At 39.7% G+C, this 26,402-nt stretch overlaps 1 protein-coding gene across 2 annotated transcripts in view; it reads left to right on the forward strand.

Annotated features, from left to right (window-relative positions):
* Positions 1-411: 411 nt before the first annotated feature.
* ddah2 (DDAH family member 2, ADMA-independent) overlaps positions 412-26,402 on the forward strand; it is a 30,207-nt gene continuing 4,216 nt past the window's right edge. Inside the window, exons 1-4 of one of the 2 annotated variants that reach the window (XM_061982809.2) lie at positions 412-644; positions 1,082-1,569; positions 12,034-12,222; positions 15,652-15,771. In XM_061982809.2, the coding sequence (XP_061838793.1) occupies positions 1,270-1,569; positions 12,034-12,222; positions 15,652-15,771 (609 nt within the window). In that variant the 5' untranslated portion in view covers positions 412-644; positions 1,082-1,269. The remainder of the gene's footprint in view (positions 645-1,081; positions 1,570-12,033; positions 12,223-15,651; positions 15,772-26,402) is intronic. The other variant, XM_061982808.2, reaches the window with a different exon arrangement.

The raw sequence follows: 26,402 nt of genomic DNA on the forward strand, positions 1-26,402 counted from the left end.
TTTTTACAATTAATTTTTATGCACTGTTTTTTACACAGATTTTTTCTGCACCAATTCTTTTTACACTGACTTTTTATTCACTGATTATTTACACTGAATTTTTAAACGCTGCATTTTAACAAACTTAAATTTTAAACACACACATTTTGCTCACACATTTTTATACGCTGAAGTTGTCAGCATAATTTGATGTGAAAAGAAAAATTCGGTTACATAAATTCAGTGTCCAAGAAAAATGTTAATAAAGACACAAAGTAACCTCCATGGCGAAGCGAAGGTGGGGTACATCCGCGTCAAAATAAATGCAAACCGGAAATTGGGTCGGAAGTTCTCGCTTTCCTCAACATGTTATCGTTTGTTTAAAGACCAGTTTGATTTCATCGCGCACACACGTCACAAAGTCAATGTTTACAAAGAGATTTTACAAAGACACAGAGTCCCCAACCTCAAACAAGCCAACGTTTAAGGAAAGGCGGCTTATTTTGAAATCCACAACCGGATGTTGTATAATTCAACAGGATGATGGGCGGGAGGTGAATACCAGCAAAAGGGAAAAAAGGGGATAACGGGAACGGCCCTGTTTGGGAAAAGACATCAAACGGTTGGGAACGTGGACCTTGGCCTGGCCTAGACGCTTTAAAGTGGTAAGAAAATGTACTTTTGTGGCATTATTGGTTACTTTGGGACGTGGTTTTGCTTAAGGAACAAGTGTTAAAAGTATATTGTGAGCAATACGCGAGTGAGATGTTTACGTCACTGCTAATTAGCACAGCTTGCACTGATGCTGAGCTACAAAAGCAACTAATACAAACTAAAAGTTCACTTTTTTTTACTACGAAATGAATGACTACGTACGTATGTTTTATTTACATGTTCCACTATAACTAAAATATAAACAGGAAAGGCTTTTAAAAGTTGTTTTCCCATATTTTTATGATGTATTGATATTCGTAGCTAGCCTATGTAAATATTCCTAATAACACTCCATAATCCTCACTTAACCCACATGGCCCTCAATTGTGGACTGTATTTCTAAGTCTGTTTGTTTACTCTAATTGAACTCTCTCAATTGCTTTCTTAGGTTGGACATTTTTCTACCTTTTTGTAAGAATCCAGGTGAGGAAGTAGCAGGTGATGAAGGTGTCTCTTGTCTTTTCTTTAGGACCCTAAAAAGTCCAACAGCAGAGTGTGAGACCAGAAGTTGCTTCCATTTCTTGCTGTTGTTTTTTTGTTTTGGCACTTTCTTCCTCCGCTGGGACGCCCACAGAGATGGCCAACATGTGCCCGTATGGCCTTTACACCCACGCCGTGGTGCGCGGCATCCCGGAGACTTTTGGGAAGGTGGTGGGAGACAACGACGAGAACAAGGAGGTCTCAGTGGACCTGGCCAAGGCTCAGCGCCAGTTTGGCTGCCTGACGGGGGCCCTGAGGCAGAAAGTGGGACTGCAGCTAATCGAGATCCCCGCCGACCCGGAACTGCCATTGAGCTGGAAGATAGAGGACGTGGCGGTGATCCAGGGGCACACGGCGCTCATCACCAGGCCCTTCAGAGAGCAGAGACGCAGTGAGGTAACACACACTTATAAACACTTCCCATGCTCTTTAAAGTCAAGACCCGCGGGCCACATCCGGCCCGCGAATGAATCATCTCTAGCCCCCGGGATGATATTTGATTAGTATTAGAACCGGCCCGCAGGCCACAGCCGCCTGCTGCTGTTTTGCACGCACCAATACTCCCATCAGTGTTGGCGCTATGAATTTTCAAAATGGGGTCCCAGGGACCCCATCAAGTCATAAAAATGGGGTGCCACAGTAAATTTTTGGGGTCCCACTTTTTTGTAACTGTTTTGAAAACGAATGATATGTGGTGTATGCATTATCCTGTTACACATTCTATATTCCATCCATCCATCCATTTTCTACCGCTTATTCCCTTTGGGGTCGCGGGGGCGCTGGAGCCTATCTCAGCTACAATCGGGCGGAAGGCGGGTTACACCCTGGACAAGTCGCCACCTCATCGCAGGGCCAACACAGATAGACAGACAACATTCACACTCACATCTACACACTAGGGCCAATTTAGTGTTGCCAATCAACTTATCCCCAGGTGCATGTCTTTGGAAGTGGGAGGAAGCCGGAGTACCCGGAGGGAACCCACGCAGTCACGGGGAGAACATGCAAACTCCACACAGAAAGATCCCGAGCCCGGGATTGAACATATTGTGTTTTGGAAAAAGGTTGTCATAAACGTTACTTAATTCATAAAAAAAAAATAATACAAAAGAAAACACATTTTTATGCAAACGTAAATTTATTCAGTTATAAACATTCATTCACTTTCTTCTAGGGATGTCCGATAATGGCTTTTTGCTGATATCCGATATTCCAATATTGTCCAACTCTTTAATTACCGATACCGATATCAACCGATACCGATATCAACCGATATATACAGTCGTGGAATTAATACATTATTATGCCTAATTTGGACAACCAGGTATGGTGAAGATAAGGTACTTTTTAAAAAAATGAATAAAATAAGATAAATAAATTAAAAACATTTTCTTGAATAAAAAAGAAAGTAAAACAATATAAAAAGAGCTACATAGAAACTAGTAATTAATGAAAATGAGTAAAATTAACTGTTAAAGGTTAGTACTATTAGTGGACCAGCATCACGCACAATCATGTGTGCTTACGGACTGTATCCCTTGCAGACTGTATTGATATATAATGTAGGAACCAGAATATTAATAACAGAAAGAAACAACCCTTTTGTGTGAATGAGTGTAAATGCGGGAGGGAGGTTTTTTGCACTTATTGTAAGTGTATCTTGTGTTTTTTATGTTGATTTAATAAAAATAAAAAAAATTTAAAAAAATAAAACGATACCGATAATTTAAAAAAACGATACCGATAATTTCCGATATTACATTTTAAAGCATTTATCGGCCGATAATATCGGCCTGCCGATATTTTCGGACATCTCTACTTTCTTCCTTTGGATCTAAACTTTACCGCTGTCGGTATTTTTTTCTATATTTTTATTGTAATATTTTCAGAATGTGTTTGTTCTGTTTTTGGCCAAAGTAAGACAAGGAAAACAATCTGAAATTGTCCTTATTTTTTAGTTTTAATGCCATGATTTTAATAGTCCGGCCCGCGTGTGCACAGATTTTCCTCCATGCGGCCCCTGAGCTAAAATGAGTTTGACACCCCTTATAGGGGTACGCCAAAGAATTACTTGATTAAAGTAGCGTTTTATTTTCCTATTTTCAATCGAATCAATCCAATCCACTTTATTTGTATAGCACATTTAAACAACAGAACTGTTTCCAAAGTGCTGCACAACAATATTAAAAACAATATTCAAATATTATCCTTAGCTCCACCAATGACTGAATAAAAACAATAAATAAATATGAAAACATTTTAAAAATAAATATGATGAAAAACGATTTTAAAGGGTAAAAACCAATTAATAGAAATCAAAAATTTAAAAACACAGAGGACCACAGAACTCACATAGTGTTAAAAAACAAAGAATAAAAGTGGGTTTTAAGACGAGACTTAAAACACTCCACTGTGGGAGCAGTTCGAACATGGAGGGGCAGAGTGTTACACAGCTTAGGGCCGACCACAGAGCTAAACAATGTTACAGTTCAAATGTTGTTAGTTGCCAAAAATATTAAATATACTTGTTAGATAAAACATCTGCCTTGTTTTTAATGAATACTTACGTCTACCACGCTACTATATTTTAATGTCGGTCAAAAGTTTGAGAACCACTGAAAATAATTATGACTGGCCACATCATTAGGTACACTTGCACAGCACAAGAGTAATCCTTTCTTTACAAATAGTACTTATTTGGTGCTAAATAAGGCGGTGGACTACGGAGCTAAAATGAGTTTGACACCTCTGCTCTAAAACAGGGATTCTCAAACTGTGCTACGCCTAATATTAAAGTACAGTGTTTAATTTTTCTATAGTCAAACACAGTGTTACTGTTCAACCTGTGTGTAATTTTACAATTATTAAATATATTTGTTAAATAAAACCGCTGCCTTGTTTTTAATGAATACTTAGGCCTGGTACGCTACTTTATTTTAATGTTGGTCGTTATTCTGGTACTTGGCGAGCCAAGTGTTTTCTGAGGTGGTACTTGGTGAAAAAAGTTTGAGAACCACTGCTCTAAATCCTTTCTCATTTTTTTGGTAAAAAAAAAAAAAAAAAATGAAATAGGTACTCAAATCTCAAAGATCTTATTGTTACTGCGATGCGCTGAGACCGCAGTAGGTGAACCGCTTGGTGGCGAAAGAACACTGTATATGCGCAGGGATGGCCTAAAAAACATTTTAAAAAATTATTAAAAATCTTAAGATTCTGGAGAGTTTGTTTCTTTTTTGCACGTTGTCAAACTTGTTTTCATTAAGGAGCCACATACAAGATGTCCTCAGAAGGCTGCTTGTAAAGGTAAATATACCATATATGAATATTAATGTAATCACCTCATGATATTACTAAGGCTGCAGCTAACGATTATTTTTCTATCGATTAATCTATAGATTATTTTTTTTCGATTAATCGGTTAATCTATAGATTATTTTTTCGATTAATCTATAGATTATTTTTCCTTTTACCGATTATTTTTTTTATTTAAAATGAAGATGAAAAAATAAATGTTGGCCAGTTTTTTCAAAAGGCATGACTTTTATATACAAAAAAAAAAGTATGGCCACTCAGTCAACATTGACAACAACATGACAAAATATTCTGTAACAATGTAAACATTTAAAACTTTTAACATTTAACAAAATTAAAAGTAGCTTATTTGCTTTTTAATGTGCAAATATAAAAGTAAACATCCAGTGCAAATCTTAATATTCTGCAATAGTATAAGCATTTCTAAAGTAAAAGTATTGCTTATTTTGCTTTAAAATGTGCAAAAATAAAGATAAACATCCAATACAAAAAAGTGCCAAACGAAATATTCTGTAACAGTGTAAACATTTCAACAAAAGTAAAAGTATTGCTTATTTTGCTTAATAACACAACAATGATAGTATGATTAAAGTGAAAGTTAATTGTTGGTTTGTACATAGTATATGTAACTGTTAATGTTGTAAAAGGTATTTGCACAACTAATTAACGTTAGCGTTAAAGAGGAGCGCGTCTTTGTAAACACTGAACAGGCACGCCAAACGCGCCTCTCAGAGCGAAACAGGGTTTTAGTTTATGAATTTACAACGCAGATACAAATGACACATTCATGATTTTGTGTAATGATGACAACGTATACTCACGCGGACGATTGACTAGTTGATGGTGATGGCAAGAACGCTGTCGGGTGTTTTCTTTTCAAATGTTCCTTCATAGCCGTTGTGCTGCTATGATAGGCCATTTCCGCTCGACACTGTGCATACAACAACTGTCAAGTGTTTTGCTTTTTTCGCTGTGCTTATCCCACACTTGAAGGGATGTACCAATGCTGAATGTGGCTTCTGGATTTCACTCAAAAGACCAGACCGTAGTTACTTTTTCCTTTTATTTTCCTTTAGTTTGCAACAGTTTTTCCAACCAAGAAACAGCTTCTTTTTTCTTCTTTAGTCTTTTTAGCAGTCTTTAGCAGTGTTAATAGACTTTAGTTTCTTTAGCTGTCATTAGCTGTCTTTAGTAGCCTTTAGTAGCCTTTAGTAGCCTTTAGCTTCTTTAGTAGGTGAAAAACCTTTAAGGACAAAACACCACAAGATTAACATGCTGTAAAAAAATCAATCAATTATCAATCCCATAATTTACAACAATTAATTAGGCTATCAAACTCTTAACCATTAAACAAGTGCAAGAAAATGGACACATCTTTTCCCTTTAAGTTAAAACAGATTTTAAATAAATTGTCTCAACATAAATGCACCAAGATACATATAAAATACATTTAACACCAGAAACACAATAGATAAATGCAACAGAAAACCCAATATGCAAATACATAAATACCTAACCAATTAACCACCTATTTAGATACATATTTAAAATCCATATTCAATATAAATATATTATTAATTTAGCAGTGAAACACTCAATCTTAAACGCTGTCTACTGGTAGAAAAATGCCCCTTTTTCTACACCCTCACCAACACAGTTAAATCCAACACTTTAAATTGAGCGACTTCACCCTCCTGATGAAGCAAACTGCTCCAACATTTATCAAACTAAGCAAAGAATATCAACACTAAACAACAGTTACATAACACACTGTGTGTATTTAGACTCCAGACTAAGCACGCTACATGCACACAACCCCCCCCCCCCCCCCATCTCACCAGCGCAACAGGTGCGCCACACCCACGAAGAGAAATATTAAATCTTACATACTTTTGGCACAACTCTGGGTTATCTGTAATGAACTAAACCTTTTTCCACTCTGCGCTGGCGTCTTTTGTACTCCTTGATTTGACACAGCGGTCTAATTACTGGGCTCGCGCACCAGCAGATGAGACAGGAGCGCGCCGCGTTATACCTGCGCGCGAACGTAAACTGATCGGCTCTGATTTTATAAGCCGACTGGCCGAAATAATGCCGAATTATATACATTTCCTGGGGTTGCCTAGGTGAATAGGGATGCGGATGTGCTCTAAGATAAAATATAATTTTATTAAGTGGGGTTTGGCTGGTTGCTAAACAGCCACAGTTGCGAGCTCGCGCTTCAGCTGACGAGACAGCTGTTCACCGCTACAACATTATTAGGCAGTTTATTGAAATACTCCCACACTTTTGACGACTTTTGGCGTGCTTTTTTTCCCTCGCTCGCACCGCTCGCATCATCTGCTTTGCGCTCCGCCATGACGGCAGTGTGACGTAAATATGCGACGCGTCGAAGCATAAAAACGACGTCGACGTATTTACGTAACCGATGACGTCGACTACGTCGACGCGTCGTTTCAGCCTTAGATATTACATGATTGCCTATGCATTTGATTATATTGTTTACATTCAGATTGATAACTTACTTTGAACTCATAAGTCAGGGTGACAAACAGATGTTTTAGGTATTTACAAAACCAGAACAGTTGGCACGTTGTGTAATTCGTAAATAAAAATAGGAATACAATGATTTGCAAATCCTTTTCAACTTATATTCAAAGACAAGATAGTTAATGTTCGAACTGCCTTGGGCACTAATACACCCCCATACCATCACAGATGCTGGCTTTTGAACTTTGCGCTATAACAGTCCGGATGGTTCTTTTCCTCTTTGGTCTGGAAGACACGACGTCCACAGTTTGAAATGTGCACTTGTCAGACCACAGAACACTTCTCCACTTTGCATCAGTCCATCTTAGAGGAACTTGGGCCTAGCGAAGACGGTGGCATTTCTGGGTGTTGATGAATGGCTTTCACTTTGCAGGCATTCAATGGTGTTTTTCTGCCTTGCCGCTTACATGCAGTGATATCTCCAGATTTTCTGAACCTTTTCATGATATTATGGACCGTAGATGGTGAAATCCCTAAATTCCTCGCTGAGAAATGTTGTTTTTAAACTGTTCGACAATTTGCTCACGTTTTTGTTCACAAAGTGGTGACCCTCGCCCCATCCTTGTTTGTGAATGACCCACCTGTTCCCAATTATCCTGTTCACCTGTGAGATGTTCCAAATACGTGTATGATGAGCATTCCTCAACTTCTCAGTCTTTTTTGTAACATGTGCCACCTTTTTTTAAACATGTTGCTGGCATCAAATTCCAAATGAGCTAATATTTGCAAAAAATAACAAAGTTTTCCAGTTCGAACGTTAAGTATCTTGTCTTTGCAGTCTATTCAATTGAATATAATTTGAAAAGGATTTGCAAATCATTGTATTCTGTTTTTATTTACGATTTACACAACGTGCCAACTTCACTGGTTTTGGGTTTTGTACTTTAATACTATAAAAAAGAAAAGAGTTTGGCATGTTATGTTTGCTGCATTGTCAGATAATAACATTAAAATACATACATGCACTGAATGCAACTTTTTTGTCAAAATCTGAAGGAATGGATACATTTACATATGTAGCTGACCACCACCCTTTGTGAATGTGGAGTGAATGAATGATAGGTTCTCATTTCGCACTGTAAAGCACTTTGAGTGTCTAGAAAAGCGCTATATAAATCTAATCCCTTATTATTATCATTATTATTAGGAAAGATTAAGTGATTTATTGACGCATATTGATTTCAGTCTTTTGCAGGCCACATAAAATGAAGTGGCGGGCCGCATCTTGCCCCAGGCGTTGAGTTTGACACTTGTCATACTTAATCCAAACATAATTACACAAAGAGCTCAAGTTATGGTTTTCTGTGAAAAATGTTTCCAATTAGAAATAATGCAAATACAAATAAACTTACACAGTCATAAAACTTTACTTAAGTGACATTTTAACATTCATAAATAAGATCACTACTTTTTATGACGGCTAAAAAGGCATGATGTGAAATTGATTTGTGTCACAATGTTTGTCTCATTTGGCATTTCACTTCCGGTTGAGGAAGTTTTGGACTATTTTAGCACCTTTCTTAACCACAAATCTTGGTCATAGGATTGCTTGATGATGCCATTATTATGAGTGAGTGATTACTCAATCTTTTATCAGTGTTATTTATTTATAAACACATTGTTAAATGTTGACTACAGTTTTTAGCCATTCATCTTTAATCTCTTAATTAAGCCTATTTTAATGTCTATTTATTATTCATTATTTTATGTACCTAATCATCTTTCCATCCATCCATCTCCCACCGCTTTTTTGTACTTCCTCACAAATCCACATCTAATATCATTAAAAAAAAAAGAGCAGTCAATCTACTTGAACTTATATCCAGGAAAACTTGATGAGTTTAGATGAACTGTGATTAATATCATTGTTATGTGTTGTCTTCATCTTTTGTCATTACTATTGTTCTATAGTTAGCGTTGAGGTGGAGCGTTTAAAGAAGGAAGTGCAAGGGTGAAAATTAAACTTCCTTCCTGCATAAACTACTTCATGTGGAGTAATTGTTATGCTTTGTTTTTTTTTGTACCCAAACGTCCCATCCACAGGGAAATATCTTAGATCAGTGGTCCCCAACCACCAGTCCAGGGACCGGTACCGGTCCGTGATGCATTTGCTACCGGGCTGCACAGAAACATTAATTAATTTATAAACTAACACATTTTCTCCAACTTAACTTTCACCTGTCCAACTAAACACACCAATAAGCTTGTTTATAGATGTATATTACAACTCCTGATAGGAAGTCGCCATTTGTTATCGTACATTAATGCACATTAATGAACATATACAATTTTAATGTCAGGTTGTAGCCAAAGGTTAATTTTCATCTGCAGGGTCATTGTATATAGCAGTTATTAACCTGTTTCACCTCAGGACCTACATTACAGAGGGACCCGGGACCCACTCCAATATTAACCCTGAATTAGTAATCTTACTCTTGATTTTGATCATATTAAATAAAATAAAATATCTGACCTACTTACAGTTCCGTACCTTGTAAAATGATATAAAAGCATGTGTTTATGACAAAGATTAAATTATTAATTTAACAAATAAACCTTGGGCTTAGGTCAGACTGATTAGACAAAAGAAATTTGCATACAATATACATTATGTTCTGCTAAAATAAATAAACTAAATTAATAATAAATATGTTTTTTAACCAAACTGTCAATAAAATTAAAGTGCAAATGAAAATACCACCTTAGTCATAATTTTTGCGCTTAAGAAATTTCTCTATGAATTTCACTATGGTAGTTTTATATTGTCATTACTGCCACAAGTGGTAGAAAAGTGTATTGCAACTAAGTACAGCTGTGGCCTGTGCGGACCACGGCTGAAAAAACGCATATATTACATTCTAGAGGGCGCTCGCGGCCCAACACTGGCCCCCGGCCCTATGGTTAAGAAACACTGGTATATGTACACGCCCAGGGCTCCCATTATTTCAGCGTTATAGTGAGTTGATTTTTCATGCTAATTGTTTTGCTGTTTTTATCTGCCACACGTGAAAAGCCCGTCCGTGATAATACATAATGCATACATTAAACCGGTCCCTGGTGGAAAAAAGGTTGGGGAACCTGTTTTAGATGATGTCATTGTCTAATTTGCAAAATTGCCCAAAAATGAAGACCGAAACACAGTATGTACAAAACCCAAAACCAGTGAAGTTGGCACGTTGTGTAAATCGTAAATAAAAACAGAATACAATGATTTGCAAATCCTTTTCAACTTATATTCAATTGAATAGACTGCAAGGACAAGATACTTAACGTTCGAACTGGAAAACTTAATTTTTTGCAAATATTGGCTCATTTGGAATTTAATGCCTGCAACATGTTTAAAAAAAGCTGGCACGAGTGGCAAAAAAGACTGACAAAGTTGAGAAATGCTCATCACACACTTATTTGGAACATCCCACAGGTGAACAGGCTAATTGGGAACAGGTAGGTGCCATGATTGGGTATAAAAGCAGCTTTCATGAAATGATTAGTCATTCACAAACAAGGATGGGGGGAGGGTCACCACTTTGTGAACAAATGCGTGAGCAAATTGTCTAACAGTTTACGAACAACATTTCTCAATGAGCTTTTGCAAGGAATTTAGGAATTTCACCATCTACGGTCCGTAATATCATCAAAAGCTTCAGAGAATCTAGAGAAATCACTGCACGTAAGCAATGATATTACGGACCTTCGATCCCTCAGGCGGTACTGCATCAAAAAGCGACATCAGTGTGTCAAGGATATCACCACATGGGCTCAGGAACACTTCAGGAAACCACTGTCAGTAACTACAGTTCGTCGCTACATCTGTAAGTGCAAGTTAAAACTCTACTATGCAAAGCGAAAGCCATTTATCAACAACACCCAGAAAGGCCGCCGACTTCGCTGGGCCCGAGCTCATCTAAGATGGTATGATGCAAAGTGTAAAAGTGTTCTGTGGTCTGACGAGTCCACATTTCAAATTGTTTTTGGAAACTGTGGATGTCGTGTCCTCGGGAACAAAGAGGAAAAGAACCATCTGGATTGTTCTAGGCGCAAAGTTCAAAAGCCAGCATCTGTGATGGTATGGGGGTGTATTAGTGCCCAAGGCATGGGTAACTTACACATCTGTGAAGGCACTATTAATGCAGAAAGGTACATACAGGCTTTGGAGCAACATATGTTGCCATCCAAGCAACGTTATGGACGCCCCTGCTTATTTCAGCAAGACAATGCCAAGCCACATTCTGCACGTGTTACAACAGCATGGCTTCGTAGTGAAGGAGTGCTGGTACTAGACTGGCCTGACTGTAGTCCAGACCTGTCTCCCATTGAAAATGTGTGGAGCAATATGAAACGTAAAATACGACAACGGAGACCCCGCACTGTTGGAACAACTTAAGCTGTACATCAAGCAAGAATGGGAAAGAATTCCAGCTGAAAAAGCTTCAAAATTTGGTCTCCTCAGTTCCCAAACGTTTACTGAGTGTTGTTAAAAGGAAAGGTCATGTAAAACAGTGGTAAAAATGCCCCTGTGCCAACTTTTTTGCAATGTGTTGCTGCCATTAAATTCTAAGTTAATGATTGTTTGCAAAAAAAAAAATTGTTTCTCAGTTTGAACATTAAATATCTTGTCTTTGCAGTCTATTCAATTGATTATAAGTTGAAAAGGATTTGCAAATAATTGTATTCTGTTTTTATTTACCATTTACACAGCGTGCCAACTTCACTGGTCTTGGGTTTTGTATAATTATGATACAAAAAGTGATTGCAAAGAAGCAGTTAGTGAAGTAAATATTAATAACACAGAAATGACAATGAACATTATTGCACTACAAATGGAGCAATAAAAATACCAATAGAAATAGCACTATTGATAATGAATAATAACAATAAATCTGTAATTCTGTATTTGATTTTAAGGCACACATGTGTTCATCCAGGATACACTAACCAGACTCTGCCTGCTCCAAAACAAACATGTCTGTTCAACTCAACCTCTCCTTTCCCGCGCAGGCAGAGATGGTGCGGAGGATGTTGTCCGAGCTCGGCGTGATCGTGGTGGACATGGACGACACGCAGGGAAACTCTGAAGGGGCCACGCTGGAGGGCAGTGACGTGCTCTTCACAGGGAGGGAGTTCTTTGTGGGCATCTCCTCCCACACCAACCACAGAGGAGCTGAGGTGCTGGCGGACACTTTCAAGGTGAGACGAGAGCAACTAAACAAACTACATGTGCACTGTTGCATTTAGGCTATTGTAGTTTAGAACACCAGTCTGGCTGAATACTAGAGACCATCACTAGTGGTCACATGACCACCGTTCATTGATTCCTTCTCTTCAGTGCCTTTTGCACATACATGTGGTAGCGGGGGGTGTATATTGTAGCGTCCCGTAAGAGTTAGTGCTGCAAGGGGTTCTGGGTATTTGTTCTGTTGTGTTTATGTTGTGTTACGATGCGGATGTTCTCCCGAAATGTGTTTGTTATTCTTGTTTGGTGTGGGTTCACAGTGTGGCGCATATTTGTAACAGTGTTAAAGTTGTTTTACGGCCACCCTCAGTGTGACCTGTATGGCTGTTGACCATATGCTTTGCATTCACTTGTGTGTGTGAAAAGCCGTTGATATTATGTGACTGGGCCGGCACGTAAAGGCAGTGCCTGGCTCTGTACTTCTCCCTACGTCCGTGTACACAGCTGCGTTTTAAAAAGTCATAAATGTAACTTTTTGAAAACGAAAACGATAATTTCCGATACTACATTTTAAAGCATTTATAGTCCGACAATATCGGCAGTCCAAAATTATCGGACATCTCTAATTAAAATAGCTGTACAGTATTGCAACAACCAATCCTGTACATCTAGCAAACATGTTTTTTTATTGAGACACATTGTACTATTTGGACTAATGTTGCTATCTCTAAAGCATTTTCATTTGGCTGTGAACAGTCCAGCAAAATTTTGTTTATCATTATTAAAAGATAATATTGGAGGTCACTTTCCTATTTAAGTATAAAAATGAAAATGTATTTGGTTAAATAATCAGCAAATATTAAATGATTTTGAATGAATGACGTATAATTCACATACATTTATTGAAATATTATTAATTAAAAAATGTATGTAAACATATTTACATAATAAAAACATATTAATAAGAAATACTTTGATTTTAATAAATGTCACCTTGCTGTAAAAAGTTAACTTTGTTTAAATAATAAATGTTGGTAACACTTTAGTATGGGGAACATATTCACCATTAATTTCTTATTAACATGCAAATTAGTAACGTATCGTTACTCATTAGTCATTATTAAGTACTTATTAATGCCTTATTCTGCATAGCCTTATTATACAACCAGTAAGCCATTAACTTCCCTCAATAACCTCAGAATTATTGCTTATTAGTAACCCCTTATTTGTTCCCCTAGTGTCCAAATAACTCTAAATTAAGTCGTTGTTACTTAGAATATGTTCCCCATACTAAAGTGTTACCGGAATGTTAAATTAGTGTAAAATATAATTGACATAAATGTAACTACATATTACATTTTAATAATAAAATATAGACTTGAAATTATTTTATTTTATTTTATATTTAACACTACTGCAAGAATTGTATTTTATGGTAAGGTAATGTAAGTGTTCCTATAATTAAAATGAATACAACTACACATTACATTTGTAGATAAAATATTGCTGTAAATAGTAAATACTCTACTACTACAGTCGGCTAAATTGGTTTCAGGATTAAGATCAATATTAATAAATTGAATATTTTCATAGTTGGACTGTTTACAACCTTCTAAATGTTTTATTTTACATAATAAAGCCCTCTAAACATGAAATAACACTCATATAGTCACCTTTACACTCCTTTCACCCAAAATAAGGAGCCTGGAGTGTGTTGTAATGTAGATTACCGTACTCCTCCAAGCATCTTTGCTATGGCCTTCACCGGGCCACTAAAACACGGCCATGACTTGGAAAATACTTCATCACAGCCTGGGTAATTCCTCTAAGTTAAAACTGGGCTTTGATGTGCTGAAACCAAAAACGCAGTTGTTCTGCAAAAACTTGGTCAACTTGACCGTCGCAGGGAAGATGGTTAACACCGTTAGCCGCGTTGTTAGCGTTGCATGTCCTGTTTTGTCTTTCCAAATCATGCAGGCAGAATGAATGATCTATGGCCCCCGGGATGATATTTGATTATGGGGACGGCGTTGCGCGGTTGGGAAAGTGGGCGTGCCAGCAACCTGGTTCGATCCCCACCTTCTACCAACCTCGTCTCGTCCGTTTTGTCCTTGAGCAAGACACTTCACCCTTGTTCCTGATGGGTTGTGGGTAGGGTCTTGCATGGAAGCTCCCGCCATCAGTGTGTGAATGTGTGTGTGAATGGGTGAATGTGAAAATAGTGTTAAAGCGCTTTTGAAGGTAAAAAAGCGCTATACAAGTATTACCCATTTACCATTTATTAGAACCGGCCCGCAGGCCACAGCCACCTGCTGCTGTTTTGCACGCACCAATACTCCATCAGTGTCGGCGCTAGGAATTTTGAAAATGGGGTCCCATCAAGTCATAAAAATGGGGTCCTAGAGTACATTTTTGGGGTCCCATTTTTTTGTAAGTGTTTTGAAAACAAATGATAAATGTATGCATTATCCTGTTGTATCTCACATTCTATATTGTGTTTTGGGAAAAGGTTGTCATAAAACATAACATAACATTTTTATGCATATGTAAATGTATTCAGTTATAAACATTCATTCACTTTCTTCTTTCCTTCATGGATCTAAACTGTACCGCTGCCGGTATTTTTTTTCCTATATTTTTATTGTAATATTTTCAGAATGTGTTTGTTCTATTTTTGGCCAAAGTAAGACAAAGAAAACAATCTGAAGTTGTCTTTATTTTTTACTTTTAATGCCATGATTTTATAGTCACAGATTTTCCTCCATGCGGCCCCTGAACTAAAATAAGTGTGACACCCCTGAGTAGAAGTACGCCAAAGAATTACTTGATTAAAGTAGCGTCTTATTTTCCTATATTCAAAAACAACGTTATCGTTCAAATTGTGTGCAATGTTAGTTGCCAAAAATATTAAATATACTTGTTAAATAAAACATCGGCCTTGTTTTTAATGAATACGTACGTCTACCACGCTACTGTATTTTAATGTCGGTCAAAAGTTTAGAGAACTACTGAAATTAAATATGACTGGCCACATCATTAGGTACACTTGCACAGCACAAGAGCTGTAATCCTTTCTTTACAAATAGTGTTTATTTGGTGCTAAATAAGGCGGTGGACTACAACAACAGACACATAGTTGCATGGCAGCGTGATGAATCGTAGAGCCGACGTGCTCACTGGAGCGCGTACGCACCTGAGAACAATGGGAGAAGATCATCATAAAGCGGACGTCATTGCATGACTTTCCTTTTCTGTAAAACCTGTTCAAATGAATGAGTCACTCCATAGATAAAAAATAAAAAAAACGGGTGTGTTTTTCATACCAGGCGCTTCTGCAATGTCTGCCGAACTGCACGGACGGCTCAATAAAAGCAACGTGGGAAAGTACGTGTGAGGGTTCAACCTTTTGTTTTGTTTTTTCACCCCCGCTGTGCGGCTGGCAGGACTTCTCCGTGTCCATCGTCCCGGTCTGCGGCGGAGCTCGGCTGAAGCAGGTGTGCTCCATGGGAGGCGCCGACACCATCATCTTCAGCGACAGTAACGGGGCCAAGAGGACTCTCAGGGTGGGTGTGTTCGCTTTGTACGCCAAGACTGTGAAAGTGACTCATTAGTAAGTCCTCCATGACGTATAACATGCTCTGGCATTCTTGTACGGACCAAAGGGCGAGGCAGCAAACTCACACGTGCATACGTTAAATCATCCACAATCCTTATGTAAGACATATGTTTTTCTTTCTTTTATGCGTTCTATCCATCCATTTATTTTCTACCGCTGCTCCGTGGACAAGTCGCCCCTAGCAAAATGGGAGTCGCTCTATTCCGCCTATAATGCGCTCCAAAAACGTTGTTTTATATACACGCTGTAAGTATACATGTAAAGTACTAACAGGCACATTCATGATAACATGTCATATTTATGTAGACTACATAGTACTTTATTAATCCCCGAGGGGAAATTAGATTTTTAGCACAAACCCGTTCAAGATTAGACAAACAAACAGTGTGCAGGGTTACAGAACAGGAACGCTGATAGGTCGCCACAAGGCACCCGGTAAAAGATGGGGAAAAAGGTCAAAGCTGGGGGAGGATGAATTAAAAAATACAATCTAGACTGGGTTACTAAGGGGGCCCTGTCTGGAGTGGGAAAAAACCTCCATAGCAAAGCACATATACATATTACAACATACCGTATTTTTCGGACTATAAGTCGCAGTTTTTTTTCATATATTGGCCGGGGGTGCGACTTATACTCAGGAGCGACTTATGTGTGAAATTATTAACACATTACCGTAAAATATCAAATAATATTATTTAGCTCATTCACGTAAGAGACTAGACGTATAAGATTTCATCGGATTTAGCGATTAGGAGTGACAGATTGTTTGGTAAACGTATAGCATGTTCTATATGTTATAGTTATTTGAATGACTCTTACCATAATATGTTATGTTAACATACCAGGCACGTTCTCAGTTGGTTATTTATGCCTCATATAACGTACACTTATTCAGCCTGTTGTTCACTATTCTTTATTTATTTTAAATTGCCTTTCAAATGTCTATTCTTGGTGTTGGGTTTTATCAAATAAATTTCACCAAAAAATGCGACTTATAATCAAGTGCGACTTATATATGTTTTTTTCCTTCTTTATTATGCATTTTCGGCCGGTGCGATTTATAATCCGGAGCGATTTATACTCCGAAAAATACGGTACATCTCGAGACTTGCATCAGAGGGGAGGGAGTGGGGGCTACCGTGGCAGGCTGCAGCTCTTCAGGCTCTGCCCATCCGTCCATCACCCCTAATGTATTGGCATTAACTTCACATACACATTGCTTTTTAGGGGTGTGGGAAAAAATCGATTCGAATTCGAATCGCGATTCTCACGTGCGATTCAGAATCGATTCTCATTTTTAAAAAATCTTATTTTTATTTTTTCAATTTTTCATATATTTTTTCAATTTTTTCAATTTTTATTTTTTTAATAAATCAATCCAACAAAACAATACACAGCAATACCATAACAATGCAATCTAATTCCAAAACCAAACCCGACCCAGCAACACTCAGAACTGCAATAAACAGAGCAATTGAGAGGAGACACAAACACGACAAACCAAAAGTAGTGAAACAAAAATTAATATTATCAACACCAGTATCAATATTAGTTACAATTTAAACATAGCAGTGATTAAAAATACCTCATTGACATTATCATTAGACATTTATATTAAAAAAAAAGAACAATAGTGTCACAGTGGCTTACACTTGCATCGCATCTCATAAGCTTGACAACACATTGTGTCCAATATTTTCACAAAGATAAAATAAGTCATATTTTTGGTTAATTTAAGTAAAACAAATTTACATCATTGCAATCAGTTGATAAAACATTGTCCTTTACAATTATAAAAGCTTTTTACAAAAATCTACTACTCTGCTTGCATGTCAGCAGACTGGGGTAGATCCTGCTGAAATCTTATGTATTGAATGAATAGAGAATCCTTTTGAACCGAATTGTTTTTGAATCGAGAATCTTGTTGAATTGAAAAAATATCGATTTTGAATCGAATCGTGACCCCAAGAATCGATATTGAATCGAATCGTGGGACACCCAAAGATTCGCAGCCCTAATATATATATATATATATATATATATATATATATATATATATATATATACACATGTATATATATGTATATATACATGTGTGTGTGTGTATACACCCAAAGATTCGCAGCCCTAATATATATATATATATATATATATATGTATATATATATACATGTATATATACATGTGTGTGTGTGTGTGTGTGTATATATATATATATATATATATATATATATATATATATATATATATACATACGTATACATATATATACTATACATACTGTATATGTATATATACAGTACATATACACATATTAAAATTGATACTGTATATCTAAGGGCTGTCAAGTGATTAATTTTTTAAGTCAGATTAATCACACTCTAGATCTGTGATTAAACATGATTAATCAAAAAGTATTTTTCTATCATTTTTTTTAATTTATTGTTTTTATATATATGTTTTATTTATTTAACTATCATTATTTTATATTATTTCAAAAAATGTTAATTTGTTTTTATTTATCTATTTTTTTGTTTTTTAAGTGGAATCATTCAGAGCCTGCAGTTTTCGGAAAGGCCTTATCTCATTCATTTTTTACCACGACTTTGAGGTAAAATCTCAGCACAGACCTGTTACCTAAATATTTTAAATGTCATTTGTTTGTCTTCCAAATAAACAAATGTGGTAAATAACTGTAAAGCGTCAACATGCTATCAGTATGTATGTATGCATGTATGTATGTATATGTGTATATATATATATATATATATATATATATATATATAAATAATCATCCGGGTTCGGAACATTTTCTTTACATTCATGTTGCACTAAAACAATTGTCGTTGTGTTGCTGCGGTTTCAATTATTGTTCACTACAATTGTTGTATTGATTCATCGTGGTTCATCACTAACGGAGGTTAGGAGCAATTTATCGATAGTTGCAGTGTCGCCATTTTATTGTGAGCCATGTATTATGTATCACAATGAAAGGAAAGGAACCTTTGTCCATGGGGCGGAATTTTCTCTTTACAAGATCCAGGATAGCTCAGTCGTTAACACAACTCGCTCTCAATTATTGGCTCTGGGTTTGAATCCCAGTTCGGTCAATTGGTATTCAGTTTTGCTTCACCTCCGTTGTAGTTTAACTGAGACAGGGTTCCCTAATTATATTTGTCATTGATGCCCGGAATCTCCTCTCAAGAAGACCCAGGATGGCTTAGTGGTTAAAACCATTGCCTCCCCAATAAGTGCTACTGGGTTCGATTCCCAGTAGGACTGATAGGTAACTTACAAAACTGTAGTTGGAAGAGTTAGTGTTTTATCGCATCTCTTTGATAGTTTACTGAGACAGGGTCCCAATTTAATATGGCAATAGGGTCCGCAATCTGGCATTAAAAACCACAAGGATAGCTGAGTGGTTAACACTGGTAACTGTGAACCATGGGGTGCTGGGTACAAATCCTGTTAAGGTTACAATGCTCCAGTCAAAAGAGTGAGTTTTTTGTTTCACCTCCATTGTAGTTTACTGAGACAGGTTCTCATTTAAATATGTCATTGGGGCTCAAAATCTGCTTTTCAACTGACCAAGGATAGCTGAGTGGTTAAACAGCTAGCTCTTCGATTCAAAAACGATATTTTCCCGATTCAAACGGATTCTCTATTCATTCAATACATATGATTTCAGCAGGATCTACCCCAGTCTGCTGTCATGCAAGCAGAGTAATAGATTTGTGTAAAAAGCTTTTATAATTGTAAAGGACAATGGTCAGGTTACAAGGCTCCAGCCAAAAGAGTCAAAAACTCCCAATCAAAGGATACTAGGTTCAAATCCAAGTCATGGTCGAGCAGCTGGGGGAGTTACTGTTTTATATCATAATTTTCTGAGACAGCTTCTCAATTAAATATGTCACTGGGGCCCGAAACCTTGCCTCAAGAAGACCAAGAATAGCTGAATGGTAAAACAGCTAGCTCCCAATCAAAGGTTCCTGGGTTCAATCCCAGTCTGGGTCGATCGGCTTGCCAAGCACAAGAATGCAGGAGTGGGGACGCCGGACAATGTGGGGGTGTTTCACCTCCCCCACACAAAGTAAAGCTAAGTGGTAGTGGGTAAATTAACTTATAGTTAAAAAGGTAAGTATGGGTAATAATAATAAATAGTCTATAGTCCAAAAGTCAAGGGTAACCTCGGGGGTTAGCTCCTCCTGTATTCCGAGGCTAAAGTTGGTAAGTGTACCATCGTAATTCCTAGGCTGGGCATGGGTGGGAATAGGTACATGAATAATTAATCATTGTGGGTGTTAACCAATTAGCTCTTCTGGGTCTGACAGACAATTAGCAATAAAGTAATAATTGGAAAATGAAACCAAAAAAATTGAGTGGTTGGTTGGTTGGTTGGTTGGTTGGTTAATTAATGAACATCCATCCATCCATCCATCTTCTTCCGCTTATCCGAGGTCGGGTCGCGGGGGCAGCAGCCTAAGCAGGGAAGCCCAGACTTCCCTCTCCCCAGCCACTTCGTCCAGCTCTTCCTGTGGGACCCCGAGGCGTTCCCAGGCCAACCGGGAGACATAGTCTTCCCAACGTGTCCTGGGTCTTCCCCGCGGCCTCCTACCGGTCGGACGTGCCCTAAACACCTCCATAGGGAGGCGTTCGGGTGGCATCCTGACCAGATGCCCGAACCACCTCATCTGGCTCCTCTCGATGTGGAGGAGCAGCGGCTTTACTTTGAGCTCCCCCCGGATGGCAGAGCTTCTCACCCTATCTCTAAGGGAGAGCCCCGCCACCCGGCGGAGGAAACTCATTTCGGCCGCTTGTACCCGTGATCTTGTCCTTTCGGTCATAACCCAAAGCTCATGACCATAGGTGAGGATGGGAACGTAGATCGACCGGTAAATTGAGAGCTTTGCCTTCCGGCTCAGCTCCTTCTTCACCACAACGGATCGATACAGCGTCCGCATTACTGAAGACGCCGCACCGATCCGCCTGTCGATCTCACGATCCACTCTTCCCTCACTCGTGAACAAGACTCTGAGGTACTTGAACTCCTCCACTTGGGGCAAGATCTCCTCCCCAACCCGGAGATGGCACTCCACCCTTTTCCGGGCGAGAACCATGGACTCGGACTTGGAGGTGCTGATTCTCATCCCAGTCGCTTCACACTCGGCTGCGAACCGATCCAGTGAGAGCTGAAGATCCTGGCCGGATGAAGCCATCAGGACCACATCATCTGCAAAAAGCAGAGACCTAATCCTTCAGCCACCAAACCAGATCCCCTCAACGCCTTGACTGCGCCTAGAAATTCTGTCCATAAAAGTTATGAACAGAATCGGTGACAAAGGGCAGCCTTGGCGGAGTCCAACCCTCACTGGAAACGTATCCGACTTACTGCCGGCAATGCGGACCAAGCTCTGGCACTGAGCATACAGGGAGCGGACGGCCACAATCAGACAGTCCGATACCCCATACTCTCTGAGCACTCCCCACAGGACTTCCCGAGGGACACGGTCGAATGCCTTCTCCAAGTCCACAAAACACATGTAGACTGGTTGGGCAAACTCCCATGCACCCTCAAGGACCCTGCCGAGAGTATAGAGCTGGTCCACAGTTCCACGACCAGGACGAAAACCACACTGTTCCTCCTGAATCCGAGGTTCGACTATCCGGCGTAGCCTCCTCTCCAGTACACCTGAATAGACCCTACCGGGAAGGCTGAGGAGTGTGATCCCACGATAGTTAGAGCACACCCTCCGGTTCCCCTTTTTAAAGAGAGGAACCACCACCCCGGTCTGCCAATCCAGAGGTACCGCCCCCGATGTCCACGCGATGCTGCAGAGTCTTGTCAACCAAGACAGCCCCACAGCATCCAGAGCCTTAAGGAACTCCGGGCGGATCTCATCTACCCCTGGGGCCTTGCCACCGAGGAGCTTTTTAACTACCTCAGCAACCTCAGCCCCAGAAATAGGAGAGCCCACCACAGACTCCCCAGGCACTGCTTCCTCATAGGAAGACGTGTTGGTGGGATTGAGGAGGTCTTCGAAGTATTCCCTCCACCGATCCACAACATCCGCAGTCGAGGTCAGCAGAACACCATCCCCGCCATACACGGTGTTGATAGTGCACTGCTTCCCCTTCCTGAGGCGGCGGATGGTGGTCCAGAATTGCTTCGAAGCCGTCCGGAAGTCGTTTTCCATGGCTTCCCCGAACTCCTCCCATGTCCGAGTTTTTGCCTCTGCGACCGCTGAAGCCGCACACCGCTTGGCCTGTCGGTACCTGTCTGCTGCCTCAGGAGTCCTATGAGCCAAAAGAACCCGATAGGACTCCTTCTTCAGCTTGACGGCATCCCTCACCGCCGGTGTCCACCAACGGGTTCTAGGATTACCGCCACGACAAGCACCAACTACTTTGCGGCCACAGCTCCAATCAGCCGCCTCGACAATAGAGGCGCGGAACATGGTCCATTCAGACTCAATGTCCAGCACTTCCCTCGTGACATGTTCAAAGTTCTTCCGGAGGTGGGAATTGAAACTCTCTCTGACAGGAGACTCTGCCAGACGTTCCCAGCAAACCCTCACAATGCGTTTGGGCCTGCCAGGTCTGTCCGGCATCCTCCCCCACCATCGCAGCCAACTCACCACCAGGTGGTGATCGGTAGAAAGCTCCGCCCCTCTCTTCACCCGAGTGTCCAAAACATGAGGCCGCAAATCCGATGACACAACTACAAAGTCGATCATGGAACTGCGGCCTAGGGCGTCCTGGTGCCAAGTGCACATATGGACACCCTTATGTTTGAACATGGTGTTCGTTATGGACAATCTGTGACGGGCACAAAAGTCCAATAACAAAACACCGCTCGGGTTCAGATCCGGGCAGCCATTCTTCCCAATCACGCCTCTCCAGGTTTCACTGTCGCTGCCAACATGAGCATTGAAGTCCCCCAGTAGCACGAGGGAATCACCCGGGGGAGCACTCTCAAGTACTCCCTCGAGTGACTCCAAAAAGGGTGGGTACTCTGAACTGCGGTTTGGCGCGTAAGCGCAAACCACAGTCAGGACCCGTTCCCCCACCCGAAGGCGGAGGGAAGCTACCCTCTCGTCCACCGGGTTGAACTCCAACGTACAGGCTCTGAGCCGGGGGGAAACAAGAATTGCCACCCCAGCCCGTCGCCTCTCACTGCCGGCAACGCCAGAGTGGAAGAGAGTCCAGCCCCTCTCGAGAGAACTGGTTCCAGAGCCCTTGCTGTGCGTCGAAGTGAGTCCGACTATATCTAGCCGGAACTTCTCCACTTCGCGCACTAGCTCAGGCTCCTTCCCCCCCAGCGAGGTGACGTTCCACGTCCCAAGAGCTAGCTTCTGTAGCCGAGGATCGGACCGCCAAGTGCCCTGCCTTCGGCTGCCGCCCAGCTCACATCGCACCCGACCTCTATGACCCCTGCTATGGGTGGTGAGCCCATTGGAGGGGGGACCCACGTTGCCTCTTCGGGCTGTGCCCGGCCGGGCCCCATGGGGACAGGCCCGGCCACCAGGCGCTCGCCATCGTGCCCCACCTCTGGGCCTGGCTCCAGAGGGGGGCCCCGGTGACACGCGTCCGGGCGAGGGAAATCTGGGTCCTTGTTTTTTATTATTCATGGAGGTCTTCGAGCCGCTCTTTGTCTGATCCCTCACCTAGGACCAGTTTGTCTTGGGATACCCTACCAGGGGGCATAAAGCCCCCGGACAACATAGCTCCTAGGATCATTGGGACACGCAAACTCCTCTACCACGTTAAGGTGGCAGCTCAGAGAGAATTGATTGATGAATTAATGAACACTGATTGGTTAATTGAAAAAAATAAATAAAATCAAAATTAATGAACACTGATTGGTTAATGGACATAAATAATAATCAACATTAAACATTTTTTATCAAATTAGATTTGTTCATTATCATTAATTAATACGATTTCCAATTACTCAATTTTTCATTTAATTTTCCAATGTATTTTATTATTTTTTTCAATTAACCAATCAGTGTTTATTAATTAACCAACCAACTATTCAAATTTTTTGGTTTCATTTTCCAATTAATACTAATTGTCTGTCAGACCCAGAAGAGCTAATTGGTTAACACCCACAATGATTAATTATTCATGTACCTATTCCCACCCATCCCAGCCTAGGAATTACGATGATACACTTACCAACTTTAGCCTCGGCAAGCAGGCGGAGCTAACCCCTGAGGTTACCCTTGACTTTAGACTATTTGTTATTATTATTACCCATACTTACCTTTTTAACTATAAGTTAATTTATCAGCTACCACTTAACTTTACTCTGTGTGGGGGAGGTGATACACCCCCAGATAATGCGACTCCCCACCCTTGCTTACTTGTGCTTGGCAAGCCGATCGACCCAGACTGGGATTGAACCCAGGAACCTTTGATTGGGAGCTAGCTGTTTTACCATTCAGCTATTCTTGGTCTTCTTGAGGCAAGGTTTCGGGCCCCAGTGACATATTTATTTGAGAAGCTGTCTCAGAAAATTATGATATAAAAGAGTAACTCCCCCAGCTGGAGCTTTCCTAGTCACTGCTCGATCATGACTTGGATTTGAACCTAGTATCCTTTGATTGGGAGTTAGCTGCTTTAACCACTCAGCTATCCTTGGTCTGCCAATTTACAGTTTTCCGGCCCCAATGATATAACCTGTCCTAGTAAACTATGATATAAAACAGTAACTCCTCCAGTTGGAGTTTACCCAGTCACTGCTCGGCCATGACTGGGATTTGAAACCAGTCCTCTTTGATTGGGAGCTAGCTGCTTTAACCACTCAGCTACCCTTGGTTGGCTGAATATCAGATTTTCGTTCCCCAATGACATATTTAAATGAGAACCTGTCTCAGTTAACTACAAATGGACGTGTAAAAAAACACTGACTCTTTTGGCTGGAGCCTTGTAACCTGACCATTGTCCTTTACAATTATAAAAGCTTTTTACAAAAATCTATTACTCTGCTTGCATGTCAGCAGACTGGGGTAGATCCTGCTGAAATCATATGTATTGAATGAATAGAGAATCCGTTTGAATCGGGAAAATATCGTTTTTGAATCGAGAATCGTGTTGAATTGGAAAAAAAAAAAATCGATATTGAATCGAATCGTGGGACACCCAAAGATTCACAGCCCTATTTCTTTCCCTTCAACAACAAACACGAAGCATCATTCAGCACTGTTTCTAAGCGCTAAACAAGAAATACAAACATAATCAAACACTTACTGTACAATGTCTGCTCTCACCGGGATGTTTCTGTCTTCCCGTTTGGATGAAGAATTATTCATAATCCTTACGCAGGGTTAAAGGGGGAAAAGTGCTGTAAACGAGAATATTTTTGACTTTCTCGCCATCTCCAGGTCTTAATTGAATTTCAAAGTTGACCAACTTCTCAGTTTAAGTCCACAATCTTCTATTCCTCAGGTGAGAGGCGTGATTAATAATATGGAATTCACTTTTACCAACTCAAAGGCGACGCAGCAGCTCTCCGGCTCAGTATGTCAATGCAGCAGCACAAGCTAGTTAGCACTCTGTGATCACGACGCAGCGAAAAAAAATTGCTTATAATAAGAATATTGCCAATACTTGGTTAATATTCAGGTCAGACATGTAAATGGAATATTGTTGGCGGTGTTTGAATGTTTTTGGAGGTTTTATTGGGCGGAATACTCCAAGTACTCCAATTAGCTACCTTGTTGGCCACCTCGTATTTGCCGTATTTTACTAATTAGAATGCATAATGAAATAGTGTGTTCTTGTCTTACTGTGAAAGATAGGCAGGATTAAAACAAAAAGTGCAGTTCCCTTTTAACACACTTCCTACATTAATAATGTACAAGTCAAACTGCTTTCTGACTACTAGTAGTACCTCAACCTACAAGCTTAGATTGGAACTCAAAACACTTGTATCTCAAATCAACGCTGCCCATTTAAATAATTGAAATCAATTTAGTTGATGCTCAGCCCCCCCAAAACAGCACAATTTTAATATGCCTTTAAAAAAAACTTTTAGAAATAATGTATAAAATCAATACAATAGAATGTTGTACAAACGACTACAGTAGTTTTATGAAGTAATAATTTACCTCTGAGTGGACTTCTATGGTATCTCTCGAATCGGCGATAATTACATTTTTTTTAACCAATCTTTAACTTTGCTCTCCTTTTGTGTAATTTGTTACATTATTGTGTTTGTATATATTTTATATTATCCTACAGAGTAGCTGCACTGTAGTGTTTCTTGCAAATGTTCCTTACAGTCGCTAACACTTTTTAATGGATGTATTTTTCAATCAATCAATCATTTTTTGTAATTTACATGTTTTTGATTATGATTTCATTAGACGATGACAACGCTAATACTAGAACACATGTCGACATAAACGGACCGTTTTTCATAGAAATAATTACTCTGGTTACTAACTTTATTGTCTGTATTATACAGAGGTGTGGACTCGAGTCACATGACTTGGACTCGAGTCAGACTCGAGTCATGAATTTGATGACTTTAGACTCGACTTGACAAAATGTAAAGAGACTTTCAACTCGACT

Source organism: Nerophis lumbriciformis, linkage group LG21, assembly GCF_033978685.3.
Source record: "Nerophis lumbriciformis linkage group LG21, RoL_Nlum_v2.1, whole genome shotgun sequence".
NCBI lineage: Eukaryota > Metazoa > Chordata > Actinopteri > Syngnathiformes > Syngnathidae > Nerophis > Nerophis lumbriciformis.